The sequence below is a fragment of the Solanum dulcamara genome, chromosome 3 (genome assembly GCF_947179165.1).
Source record: "Solanum dulcamara chromosome 3, daSolDulc1.2, whole genome shotgun sequence".
Taxonomy (NCBI): Eukaryota; Viridiplantae; Streptophyta; class Magnoliopsida; order Solanales; family Solanaceae; genus Solanum; species Solanum dulcamara.
The window spans coordinates 5,718,306-5,732,615 of NC_077239.1; the positions used below are offsets into that span (position 1 = coordinate 5,718,306).

Genomic DNA, 14,310 nt, shown 5'->3' on the forward strand with positions numbered 1-14,310 from the left:
TAAAGAAAAAAAAGAGATAAAGAGATGAGTGAGTATTTTTTTTCTACACTGAATAAATATTTCATCCGTTTCAAAATAAGTCTTCATAAAAAAATATTTCAAAATAAGTATTATTTAAAAAAATTAGAGAAATTAGTATTTTTCTATACCATATTAATTGTCCACATTACTATAAATAATTATCTTAAATTATTTGTTCACTTATCTTTCGGTGTCTATTCATATGCATTGTGCCACTCCATTATTCATCTTATTTATATTTTCTTAGAAACAATGTAAAATGAAAAGTGAACAAGTAATATGAGACGGGTGAAGTAATTATTTTCAATTATATTCTTTCATAAAAGATAATTTATTTTTAATAATGTTGAATTCTCAAGAAACATCTAACAAATAGAAGTAACATAGTAAATGTTGGTGTATATATCACAATTCAAATAAATTACATTTGAAAAATAAAATAAAAAAATATATTAAGCTGAAACGAGAAAATTTCGCTCTCTTTAAGGAGATTTAAGCCCATCGTGCCATAATCTACACCAATCCAACATTAATACTCTTGACTTGTCCCCTCCAAAATACAACTGCCCAACAACGTCGTACAACTCAAACAACTCCGAGTTAGTTGAAGAGTCCAAAGCTCCACCATTAGAGCATATTCCTTCATGTAAAATCACTATCTTTCGTATATTAATTTAAATTAGTTGAAGACAAAAAATATTTTTTTTGTCTCAACTCTCTCTTTCACGACACTAACTTCAATACACGCTACAATATTTTTTCACATTTTTTTTCATACTTCTCTCGTACACTAAATAATGTAAAATCACCATTATTTATAGGTAAGAAAGTCTTTCTTATAATGAATAGGAAAAATATAGGGTAATAATATAGATAAATGAATGACCTAGAGATTACATGAATTACAAGGTATAATGAGATATAATAATAGACAAATATAAAATTTAGAAATTGTTATAATATAAACTAAATTTATCAAAATAAGACGGAGGGAATAAGGAGAAGAAAGGAGACAACAGAGGAGGTAAGTATGTTTTTTCGTGTGTATCTGCACTTCTTTACATTGCATCTTTGGGCTATATTTATAGCCAAAGAAATGATTAAAGAAACAAGTGGAGAAATTAATTAAATGGCAACGGACTTTATTTTACAATAAAAAAAATTATCAAGTGGACAACCACTTGCCTGTTAACACTCCCCCTTGGATGTCCACGTGAAATATGTCTCATTAAAACCTTACTAGAAAAAACTTAATGGGAAAAAGCCTAGTTAAGAAAAAGAGCACACATATCTGTTAATACGCCTTGAGTGCTGCCTCATTAAAAACCTTACCAGAAAAAATTCAGTGGGACAAAACTTTGGTTAAGGAAAAAAAGAGTGCAGCGCGTATTTTACTCCCCTTGATGAAAGCTTCATTTGATACTTTGGAGACGGCGCATTCCAATCTTATGTCTTAGCTTCTCAAAAGTTGACGTTGGTAATGCATTTGTGAATAAATCTGCAAGATTATCACTTAAACGAACTTGTTGTACATCAATATCACCATTTTTCTGTAGATCATGTGTGAAGAATAATTTTGGTGAAATATGTTTCGTTCTGTCTCCTTTTATGAAGCCACCTTTCAATTGAGTTATGCACGCGACATTGTCTTTGAATATAACTGTGGGTACTTTGACATCATTTTCTAGGCCATATCTTTCTTTAATGAACTGTATCATCGATCTCGACTACACACATTTTCTACTTGCTTCATGAATTGCTATTATTTCTGCATGATTTGAAGAAGTAGCAATAATAGACTGCTTTGTAGATCGCCATGATATAGCAGTTCCTCCGTGTGTAAACAGATAGCCCGTCTGAGATCGAGCTTTATGTGGGTCTGATAAATAACCTGCATCTGCATAACCAATAAGGTCTGCGCAACCTTTGTTAGTATAAAACAAACCCATATCTATAGTACCCTTCAAGTATCGCAAAATATATTTGACACCATTCCAATACTTTTGCGTTAGGGATGAACTATACCTTGCCAACAAATTAACAGAGAATGTTATATCAGGCCTGATTGCGTTACCAAGGTACATAAGTGCACCAATAGCACTGAAATATGGTACTTCAGGATCAAGAATTTCTTCATCCTCTTCTGGAGGTCGAAATTGATCTTTTTCCACTTCAAGTGATCGAACAACCATTGGAGTACTTAATGGATGTGCTTTATCCAAGTAAAATATTTTTAAGATTTTCTCAGTGTAGGCAGATTGATGGACAAAAAACCCGTCTGCTAAATGTTCAATTTGCAGACCTAGACAAAGTTTTGTCTTTTCAAGGTCTTTCATCTCAAATTCTTTTTTTAGATACTCAATCGCCTTTTGGACCTCTTCAGGGGTTCCAATGAGATTTATGTCATCAACATAAATGACGAGTATAACAAACTCTGATTCCGTTTTCTTAATAAAAACACATGGACAAATAACATCCTTAATATAGCCTTCATTTATTAAGTACTCACTTAGACGATTATACCACATGCGCCCTGATTGTTTCAAATCATATAATGATCTCTGCAGTTTCATTGAGTACATCTCCCGAGACTTATTATATGCTTCAGGCAATTTTAATCCTTCTGAGATTTTCATTATCAAGTGAACCATAAAGGTAAGTTGTAATTACATCCATTAGATGTATATCAAGATTTTTATGTACAGCTAAATTAATGAGATATCGAAATGTTATTCCATCCATAACAGGTGAATATGTTTCTTCATAGTTGACCCCGGGTCTTTGAGAGAATCCTTGTGCAACAAGGCATGTCTTGTATCTTACATTTTCATTTATCTTATTTTGTTTTCGCACAAAAATCCATTTATAGCTAACTGGTTTCACACCTTCAGGGGTTTGGACTACAGGTCCAAAAACCTCACGTTTAGCAAGTGATTCTAATTCTGATTGAATTTCCTTTTGCCATTCTGGCAAATCACATCTATGTTGACATTCATCGACGGATTTAGGCTCAAGACTTTCACTATCTTGCATGAGGTTAATAGCAACATTATATGTAAAAATATTATCCACCGTAATTTTTGATCGATCTAGATTTATCTCATCACTAATAGAACTTATTGAAAGTTCTTCATTTACTTGAGTCTCGGGCTCACTGATTTCTTTAGGAATATCAGGAGTCCTCAAATCTTGACCTTCTTCAGGAGATTCTTATGTAGTATCATTTTTATTATTTCTCACACTTCTCTTTCTAGGATTTTTATCCTTTGATCCCAATGGTCTACCACGCTTCTGGAGTGTTTGAGATTCAGAAGCTATAATACTTGTAGATGGTCCCTTTGGGACATCAATCCGGATAAGCACATTCACTGCAGGGATATGTGACTTAGTTATCCGTTTCAAATCAGTAAATGCATCTGGCATTTGATTTGCTATTTTCTGTAAGTGGATGATCTTCTGGACCTCCTATTCACATGTGCGGGTAAGTGGATCAAAATGTGATAATGATAAAACTTTTCACGCAAGTTCTTTGTTTTTTTCGGGTTCTTTTTTTTCTCTCCCTAATGGTGGGAAAATTATTTCATCAAACTGACAATTTGCAAATCGAGTAGTGAATAAGTCTCTAGTCAACGGTTCAAGGTATCGAATTAAGGAGGGTGAGTCAAACCCAACATAGATGTCCAACCTTCATTGAGGGCCCATTTTTGTATGTTGTGGTAGTGCTACAGGCACGTATACTGCATAATCAAAAATTCTTAAATGGGCTATATTTGGTTCATGACCAAATACTAATTATGACAGAGAGTATTTATTATAATGTGTCGGTCTGAGACTTACAAGTGCTGCTGCATGTAAGATAGCATGACCCCAAACAGTAATTGACAATTTTGTTTTCATTAATAGAGGTCTTTCTATCAATTGTAGGCGCTTTACAAATAACTCTGCAAGGCCATTTTGAGTATGAACATGAGCAACATGATGTTCAATTTTTATCTCAATTGATAAGCAATAATCATTAAATGCTTGGGATGTAAATTCTCCAATATTATCAAGGCGAATGACCTTAATTGGATAATTTTGGAATTGCGCTCTCAATCTTATTATTTGTGCTAACAACTTCGCAAATGCCAGGTTGCGAGATGATAATAGGTACACATGAGACCATCTAGATGATGCATCTATTAGGACCATAAAATATCTAAACAATCCACTAGGAGGATGAATAAGTCCACATATATCTTCATGTATATGCTCTAAAAAGTCAGGAGATTCGATGCCAACCTTCAGGATCGATGATCTGGCAATTAATTTGCCTTGATAACAAGTAACACATGAAAATTCATCATTTGTAAGAATCTTTTGGTTCTTTAACGGATGTCCAATTGAATTTTCAAGAATTCGTCTCATTATTATTGATCCAGGATGACCTATTCGATAATGCCATAGCACAGATGTATTTAGATCAGTAAACTTCTGGTTTACGATCATATGTGCTTCAATTGCACTAATTTTTGCATAATATAGGTCAGAGGACAAAGTTGGTAATTTTTTCAAAATATATTTCTGGCCTGAGATACTCTTGGTTATACCAAGATATTCAATATCCATTTTATTTAGAGACTCAACATGATATCCATTTCTGCGGATATCTTTCAAACTTAACAAGTTTTTTGGAAATTTAGAAGAAAATAGTGCATTTTCTATAATAACTTTTGTCCCCTTATGCAGAATTATAATAGTTCTTCCGAAGCCTTCTATCATTTTTGAATTACCAGAAATTGTAATAACATTTGCTTTTCTTCTAAGTAGGTTGAAAAAAATATTCTCGTCTTTAAATATAGCATGAGTTGTTCCACTATCAATTACACAAATATCCTCGTGATTGATCATTGATCCAAATAAAATATGAGGCATATCCATATTCTTCTTCAAAAAGGAAAAAAAAGTGAATATTATAATTAATACATGATTCATTACACAAATTTTACTCGAATTGAAAAATACAAACATAGTATTTAGTACAGATAAATAAAAGAAAATTACATATTACTAGTATTATCAATATTCATATTGTCATCTGGAAAATTAAAGAAGTCAGCTATATCAAGGTGCGTAGGCTCTATATTATCTTCAGAGATAAAGTTTGTCTCTAAATTATTTTCTGCCCTTTTCAAGGATGCCTGATATAGCTGAACAAGGCGCTTTGATGATCGGCAAGTCCGCCACCAGTGCTCCACACCTCCACATCTATGACATATGCTTTCTGAATTTTTCTTGGATAAAACTTCAAGCTTTTCACTATTCTTTTTATATTGCTGATTATTTCTCGGTGTCAGCCGAGTATCATGATTAAAATTTCTTCTTTGACCACGATCACGACCACGACTGGGGCCATGACCTCTTTTTCGTTGGTTATATTTTGCCTGATTCACTTCAGGAAATGACAAAGAACCAACGGGCCGACTATCATGATTTTTTATTAATAATTCATTGTGGTGTTCAGCAATCAAAAGATGAGATAGTAATTCAGAATATTTTTAAATTTTTTTTCGCGATATTGCTGCTGCAGAAGCATATTCGTGGGTGAAAATGTGGAGTATGTTTTTTCCAGTTTATTCTGCTCAGTGATTTCTTCTCCGCATAAATTTAACTGAGTTATAATTCTAAACAGAGCAAAATTATATTCAGTTATATTTTTGAAATCCATTAATCTTAGATTTAGCCAATAATGACGAGCCTGTAGAAGCACGACCAACTTCAGGTGGTCATATCTTTCTTTTAAATTTTTCCACAATTTAAGGGGTTTTTAATGTGAGATATTATAATTTTAGCCCCTCGTCAAGATGGTGGCGGAGAAATATCATGGCTTTAGCAAGGTCTTGATTGGATGCCGTATTGTCATCTTTAATGGTGTCTGCCAGATCCATTGATTCTAAATGAATTTCGACATCAAGTGCCCATGATAAATAGCCTTTTCCAGAAATGTCCAGAGCCACAAATTCAAGTTTTGAAATATTTGTCATTTTATGAAAATAAAATTAAATAAAACTCTTACCACTTTTTGTTACCTTGAAAAAAATTAGCCAAAACTTCGTGCTGATAACGTGTTATAATATAAACTAAATTTACCAAAATAAGACGGAGGGAATAAGGAGAAGAAAGGAGACAACATAGGAGGTAAGTATATTTTTCATGTGTATATGCACTTCTTTACATTGCATCTTTGGGCTATGTTTATAGCCAAAATAATGATTAAAAAAACAAGTGGAGAAATTAATTAAATGGCAGTGGACTTTATTTTACAATAAAAAAAAATTATCAAGTGGACAACCACTTGCCTGTTAACAGAAATTACAAAAATTACTAAAAACAAACGAGCACTAATGAGAGTAAAAAGGGTATATAATGTCATCAATAGACAAAACAAATGATGCACAATGACAACACTTCAATATCCTCAACATGCAGCACATTTTTGATTTTGTAGAATGATGTAATATTTTATGAATATTGAAATGTCATAATAATAGTAAATTATATATCTTGTATTGTTATAAAATAAATGAGAAAAGAGACAAACTAAAATTAATAATCACAAAGAGAGAGAATTATATGCTATTTTTTCACTATTTATTTCTATATATTTTCTGTACATTTCTGCGAATGAATGACTATTTATTGCCAAAGAATCAAGGGTTATTTGGTCAACAAAGGAAAGTAAGTAATTGGATAAAAGAAAAGACAAAGGAAGGTAGGTAATTGGGCAGAGTAAAAGGTGAGTGAGTCCCATGAACATCCACACCTTATTCATTATTTTAAAACATGTATTTTTTTTAGTGAACATAAATAGTTAAAACGATATTTATTTTGAGAAGAAAAGAAGTATTAGAGATAACTAAAGTTTCTACACAATGTAATTCTATAAAGTGAGATCTTGAAATGGTGAAATATATATATGCAGATCTTAAATATACTGTATTGTATTATAATTTTAGTTTAAATATAATATTTGCTTGCTTGTTATTTACAATTTATTATATCATATTGTTAAATCAATCATTAGTTAACGACAAAAAGTCTTATTGTTATCTTAATTTTTTCTTCGTATTTTATTTTTACTTGTTATTTAATAATCTTATTTTATTCTTTATCTTATTCTTTTATAATAGTTTTACCTTATATTTTACTTTTTTTGTAAGTTTATTTTTTAAATTATTGATGTGTGATATTAAGTAACAACGAAAAACGATATAACCTATCTAAACATTATATTTATTTATTTATTTATTTTTCTTATAATTGTACCGTTTGAATCAATTTATGTGCAACTCAATTAATTTCATAAGATGACTATCATCACTTTCCACTAACAATATGTATCACTTCCCACTAGCAACATGTATCATGTAATTCTATCCATCAAAATGATAAAATACTTATAATATGATTAATTGTGAAACAATACTAACAATCTTCCAAATTGATGAAGTAATTTTGACGAACAACAACAAATCTAATATGATCCCACAAAAAATAAGATTGATGATGAAAGAGATAGAATATAGGCAAACCTCAAATTTCTCTATTGCTAAAACAAAATTGCAGTAAAACCACCATAATTTCTGTAGAACCCTTCTTCACCAGTCCCGAAGAATCAGCATTTTGATACCCAATCCAGCTACGATTCTTCTCTTTACAACTTTTTTTTTTTTACCAATGGCGTGCCACTCCCTTATTTATACCCACCCCCACCCACGTCTACCCCCTGACCCCCCTCTCACTCTACAGCCCTCCTCCTCCGCCGCCGCTTCATACTATCGGCAAAATCTCCCCACACTGAATTTTCATTACAAAAAGGTACTTTAATGAACCCCATTTAACAACCCATTAAGCCCCTTTTGTATATAATTTATTGATATGCACTATATTCGATGAATATGTTTATGGCTTATATAGATACCCTTTTATGGGTTTTCCTTTTTTTGCTACTAATTTTTAGTGCATTTATGATTTTGCACAAAATATCAGATTATGACAAATCAAGAATTCATGTAATCTTGGGATTATGTGTGGTTAATTTATAATATTGGGTTTTATGTTTTTGTGATTTTTTAGTTGCAGGGTTGTAATTTTCATACTCGAAGGAAGAGTGTGGTTTGTTCAATGGCGGCGGAGAACAAAGTGATTTCTGGTGATAGAATGCTGGTAAAGTTCACTCTTTTAATGCTTTGTTTGGTTGTTTAGAAATATGGATTTTGGTGTAAGTGGTAATTTTGGCTTCATGTGATCACCGGCTTCGAGCTGTGGAAACAGTGTACAATAGTGTCTTGTGCTCCGGCCCTTCCATGGACTCTGGCACTCCGCACATAGCCAGAGCTTAGTGTACCGGGATTCTCTTTTTAAGGAATTTTATGGGAATCTTTTGTTTTGGATTTTCTTTTAACTCTTTCTGATGATGGAAAAAAATGGTTTTCTTAGTAAACAAATAAGTACTGAAGTTATTTAATTGAATTGGTTGTGTTGAAATGTTAGTTAATTAATATTTTTGGTTATTATATAGGTGTTTGTTCCGCCACATCCTCTGATTAAGCACTGGGTTTCGGTTCTTCGAAATGAGCAGACGCCTTGCCCCGTTTTCAGTATGTGAAGATTTTCTAACTGATGTTATTGTTTCACTCAAGAAATTATACTGCTTAAATTAACTTTTGTTTGTTAGAAATTGTACTGAACTGGACATGAAGAAAGATAATCTGTGAGGGGTGAACTCTGAGTCTGTTACTGAATTTCTCGTCTTTTATGTACTGGAAATATCAAGTTGGACCTTTTGATTCCTAAATGTGAGACGTAATTTTGGGTCTACCTCATCTCATTTTGGTACCTTCAGTCGACATAGTGTTGCGCCTACCAATAAGTATATTTTGTGGTGTTGCTTGACATGTCCAAACAATCTCAAGCTTGTCCTTTATGTGTGGTACTTGCACCTTTTGTCGGATGCACCATTTCTAATATTGTCTAATATTGTGTGACGGTACATCCATCATAATATCTACATTTATAATTCACTTGTCTTGCAGCTTATCGGGCCTTAAAGACTGAATAGTTCGCTCTTATATTACATTGCTGGTCTCACAACAATTGCGTAGAACTTACTTTTCACTTTGTTAGCTATCTTCAATCACAAACAAAATCAACTAATTATATGGAGCTAGAGAAGCACCTAGCGATATGACTTTAGTCAAAGCATGTTTAGGACCTGAGAATCTCTAGGCTTTGTCAAATCACATTAATATGTACTATGTCCATATAGACAGATTCCAATTATTCTCTTTGCTGTTTAAAATGTCTAATTAGATAATACTCATCTTCAATCCATTTTGCATGTATGATATAGATTTGGCTGTCTTTTTCATAAAGTATATATCGATTGTCTGTTTTCCTTGTAGAGAATGCTATGGCTGAGCTTGGTAGATTGCTTATGTATGAAGCTTCAAGAGATTGGTTGGTGAGTTGTGATAGTGTTTATTTTGTTGTTATGTATGAAAAACTCTATTAGCGTTAGAGTATAAATTCATTAAATGTTGCAAAGTTGGATATTCAAGTTGAAAATGACTTTCATTTTGTTCTGATGTTTATGCAATTGAAGTAAAACAAAACCACCCTTATCTATAAGCCATATCGATGCCAATGGTTTTGTGAACAATCTTCCTTGGCAAATGTTGGCTTAAATACTTATCGTCATCATTGCAGCCTACCATAGCAGGAGAGATCCAGTCACCAATGGGTATTGCATCTGTGGAATTCGTTGATCCAAGGGAACCTATTGCAGTAAGCTTTCAATATTCTCCATCTTTGTACCAAAAATTCAGCTATTGCTTTCTATTTGACTCTTTCTTCTCTGGCCTGGTTATCAATTTTGGTTTCTTTAAGGGAACCTAATGACCAAACTACTCTGGTGGTTGTAGTTTTTATCATATATTTGTGATAAGCAATCTTTCGTAAAAGATATGAAGATATGTCATGGTCATTCATACACCTAATTCCTTGCTTTACAGATTGTTCCCATCTTGAGAGCTGGTCTGGCTCTTGCAGAGCATGCATCATCAGTTTTGCCAGCAACAAAAACATATCATTTGGGTAAGGACAAGTTATGATCACCTTTTATCATCCGAAACTAGAATCTCTTATTTTACTAACCTGTTGGTGTGGGTATCCATCAGAGTACAAATTATAGATAAATTAGGTGATAGTACTTATAATGGCGTAAAAGTCTACTGCTTCATAGTTCATACAAGTGTCATGTACATGATAACACTCACTTATTTGCATCCCTACAATTCAAAACAGAGTTTCATTTTCAACCACGTTTAAAACTATGTCAATCTAAGTTCCAAATGTAGTACTGCACTTTGTTCTTTTTGTGTTCTTTTTCCATTTTCTCATGATTTTAATTCTTCTTTTCATTCTCAAATTAAGGAGTAAGCAGAAACGAAGAAACACTTCAGCCCTTTGTATACTTGAACAAGTAAGTATCTTTGTTGAAGCTGGACTGTTGCTTACTATAGTATCCCGTGGCACTAGGTTTCTGTATGACATATGATGTGCTTTCGTACAATAAGTACACATTGTTGCTCCGTTTCTTTTCTTATTTGATCTTGGATTATCTTGTATCTTTCGGCCACCGAACTTGGGGGTAAACTCTGTAACTCTGTTCGTCTAGGTTGCCTGATAAATTTCCTGAAGGTTCTCGTGTGATTGTCGTGGATCCAATGCTGGCAACTGGTACCAATACTTTCCCCCTTATATTTCTGTAATTTTCTTATTTATGGAACTCGTCATCCATAAATCAGTTATCTATTTTCATCAAGATTTTACAGTAGTTACTTGTCCAAAACAATGTCTGGGTTGAGCATTGCAGAATTTTGACAAATAGGATAGATGCTCCCTTATCTCCATCTCACAACATAAATTTGTCCCCTTGATTCTATGTAGGGATGTAAAATCAGCCAAGCACTTTTTTTAACATAACAAATAACTGTTAGGTTTCCTTCTCAAAAAAAAAATAACTATTAGGTTAGGCATATATTTTCAGTTCATGCATAATCATAAGACTTGGGTCAAAACTTTATTCAACACTTCTTGTCCTGAACTATGCTTGCTCTATTCCAGTTATATTGGTATCTCATTCTCTGAATTGTTTTCTGTCTTGCACTGCCAAATTGCTGAAATGCAATGAAGCTGAATCTATAAACAATTATAGGCTCCATCCTCGTGGGCTTTAATTTGTGCAGTATTTGTTGGAGTAGAGCCACTTAGTTTCTTATAACAGACACTCTTTAATTATTCCAGTAGATGATGTGTTCAGCAATTCTGCTGAAGTAATACACCATAACCAATTTTCCTCTCCTTCCCTAGTTATGAGTTGGAGCTCTAGATTCTCTAATCAGAGCTAGTTGTGAAGATTGCATAGAGGGTGCAACAACCTTCGTCCTTGTAAGTATTCAAGGCTATGCACATTCATTGTTTGTCTTGTGAAGGAAGTACTTCCCCTGGAAATCCTCTCCAAGTAGTCCAGATTAATTGCTACTGGACTTGGTCTATCTTTTTGTGGCAAACATTTGTTTTTTCCTTCTTCAGTTTGTGTAGTTTAATGTGTGTATCTTGTAGAATGTACGGACAGACACATGTATAATCTCATGGTAGTAGCTATAAATCGACAAGTCTTATGCTTTTAAAGTAATTTTCACCCGATTTGTTTTCTCATCTGACTGGATTTTCTGCATCTTCCTAGGCGGTACAATAGTTGCAGCTATTGACCTAATAAAGGAACGTGGGGTTGACAATAGTCATATTAAAGTGGTAGGTTCCTAACATATTCTTTTATGTTTATTTGCCCTGTGACTGATATTTTACTGCAAACCTTGCATGTTTAAATACTCAGTTGTGATGGCCCCTTCTTTGGTCTGTCAAGCAGTTCTAGAATTTGCTACAAACATTTTCAGAAAACCTCATCTTGAAACATGTGTAAAACGATGGATTAACTCTATGAGTTTAGGTCGCTAATATACTTTTCAATACTCGATACATACTGAACTGCTAATTCTCTGAATGAACATGCTATGTCAATCCCATATATGGGATTGATGTTCACATGATAAAATTGTAGATTGATAAATAGATCCATAACAAATCAGCCTTTCAGTGAGTGTTAGTTTTGAATTTTTGATTTCTCTAGTTATGTTTATGTTTTCAACTCGCTGATTACATGACTTGCATCTTTCAGGTATGTGCAGTGGCTGCTCCCCCTGCTCTCACAAAGCTCAGTGAGAAGTTTCCACGGTAACTAGTTTAACAACTCAAAGTTTATATCTGTCATTTCAGTAGATTTTATTAACTGTCGTTTCTTGGTTATCCAGATTACATGTATACGCTGGAATACTTGACCCAACTGTTAATGAGAAAGGGTAACCAGTCGTTGAACAATCTTTTACCTTGCTCACTTCTCTAAAATAGCATGCCTGCATCATGCCATTACTGTTTTCTGCTCTATAATTTTCAGGTTTATTATCCCCGGATTGGGAGATGCTGGAGACCGTAGCTTTGGCACATGAAGTAAATGTGAATCAGCTGATGGAAATTTCTTGCCATATCTATCATTCTTTATAGAAGTGAAACACGGCTTGTGATGGCGCGAGTTGGGCATTGATCCCCCATGTTGCTTATCTTGTTTTCCACCATTTCATTGTTTCCCAATTTTGGACCCTTGTACATGCCTTCTAAAGTTCTTTCCCAATGTCTGTTTCAATTCCTAAAGTTCGTGTAATGGGTAGAGAATTTTGAAGAAGTGCGAAATAGCTTGAAATGAAATGAAAAACGCCAATTTTTTTTGGCCATCTCATCATTTTTCAACAGTGCTGTTGTGTTTCTGTCTCAAGCCGAGAATTTACCCTTTCCAGATCCAACTTATGGGATTATAGACCGAATTAATTTCTGAGATACAAGATTGATTTGGTAGGTAGGAATTGCACCAGGTAGCAAATTTTACATGTATACTCAAAATCGCAATTTTTAACTTCAATCTCGCAGGTCTAAATTTGTTTCTGTTTTGTAATTTTCGATTGTCATGACCTCTAAGCGACAATTTAATTTGCTTGGTGCTTAGTTGTTTCTCGTGGAGCATTTAGTCATGATGAAATATGCCATATAGGGCAAATCGATAAACCGCATCAAACCGACAAATCGAACCAAATCAGAAAAAAAAATCCGACTAGTGGTTTGGTTTGACTTGGTTTGGTGTTTGAAAAAAAAATCCGACCATTATAGGGTTGGTTTGGTTTTAACTAAAAAAAGTCAAACCGAATCCAAATCGACCCAATTATAGATATACTACTTAATTATGTTATACATAAAAATATTTATTAAAATGTAATTTATAAATATTTTTTAAAAATTTTTCATAATTTTTGTTTTCTCTCTTACATTTAGATTTAGACTTGAAAAAATCATCTAAATAATATACAAAAAAACCCATCTTATAAAGTTATATTATAAAGTTAAAACTTCAAACAGTGTTCTGCCTCAATCTTATATGTTGATATTTTGTATTAGAACTCTTTTTAAGAAGCATTACTTTGTGCTTTTTATTAGATACTATGAAAAACCAGAGAAATTCGAAAAAACCCAAAAAACTCGAGAAAGATTGATATCGAAAAATTAATAATTTGATTTGATTTGTAAAAAATCTGAATCAACTTAATTCAGGTAGACCCTGCCATAAGTTGAATTATAATGAATATTTAGCTTTGAAGGAATGTGAGAAAAGTGAAAAATTGATGAAAGAGATATCATATCTCATATGGATAATAAAACAAAATAGTTGTACTTTTTAATTCGTTTATGTCTCTATGCAATTGGCCACTTGTTCTTTTAAGGAAAAAGGATAACTTTTGAAACATCGCTCTATCATATATTTGCTACCTTAGTCTTCCACATTTCTATAAATAAAACTTATAATCATCGATATGAGTTATGATCGGATGGCTGGGATCTTTGCTTCTTCAAACAGAGGTCTAAGGTTCAATTTCTATGGATAAAATTTTATTGGGAGAATCGCCTTAGATCCAACAACGTGCGAATCTGGGTCAGTCGAATCTCAATATGATTATCGAACATCAGTAATGGATTGCTTCCTTAATTAGAGGTCTAAGGTTCGATCTCTATCGATAAAATCGTGTTGGGGGCGCCGCCTCAGACCCGACAAGGTGCAAATCTGGATTCAATTGGATCTCAATA

The 14,310-nt window shown here is 33.1% G+C and overlaps 1 protein-coding gene across 2 annotated transcripts; it reads left to right on the forward strand.

The window, feature by feature from the left end:
- Positions 1–7,550: 7,550 nt before the first annotated feature.
- On the forward strand, positions 7,551–12,927 carry LOC129882288 (uracil phosphoribosyltransferase). Of its 2 annotated transcripts, none has more exons than XM_055956523.1 (12): positions 7,551–7,878; positions 8,137–8,226; positions 8,582–8,660; positions 9,465–9,523; positions 9,769–9,846; positions 10,074–10,155; positions 10,495–10,543; positions 10,739–10,800; positions 11,810–11,877; positions 12,302–12,357; positions 12,435–12,482; positions 12,578–12,927. In XM_055956523.1, exons 1-12 carry the CDS (start codon positions 7,738–7,740, stop codon positions 12,627–12,629), a joined length of 864 nt encoding a protein of 287 aa, XP_055812498.1. In that variant the 5' UTR covers positions 7,551–7,737; the 3' UTR covers positions 12,630–12,927. The 2 variants fall into 2 exon arrangements, with proteins under 2 accessions (XP_055812498.1, XP_055812499.1); XM_055956524.1 differs by having other exon boundaries at positions 8,143–8,226.
- The last annotated feature ends 1,383 nt before the right edge of the window (positions 12,928–14,310 follow it).

Bases quoted from the DNA above. Each gene is read 5' to 3' on its own strand.
- LOC129882288 (XM_055956523.1), top strand. From the start codon at position 7,738: ATGGCGTGCCACTCCCTTATTTATACCCACCCCCACCCACGTCTACCC. The intron at 9,524-9,768 runs GTGAGTTGTGAT...TCATCATTGCAG, and splicing joins AAGCTTCAAGAGATTGGTTG to CCTACCATAGCAGGAGAGAT. The intron at 10,801-11,809 runs GTACCAATACTT...GCATCTTCCTAG, and splicing joins GGATCCAATGCTGGCAACTG to GCGGTACAATAGTTGCAGCT.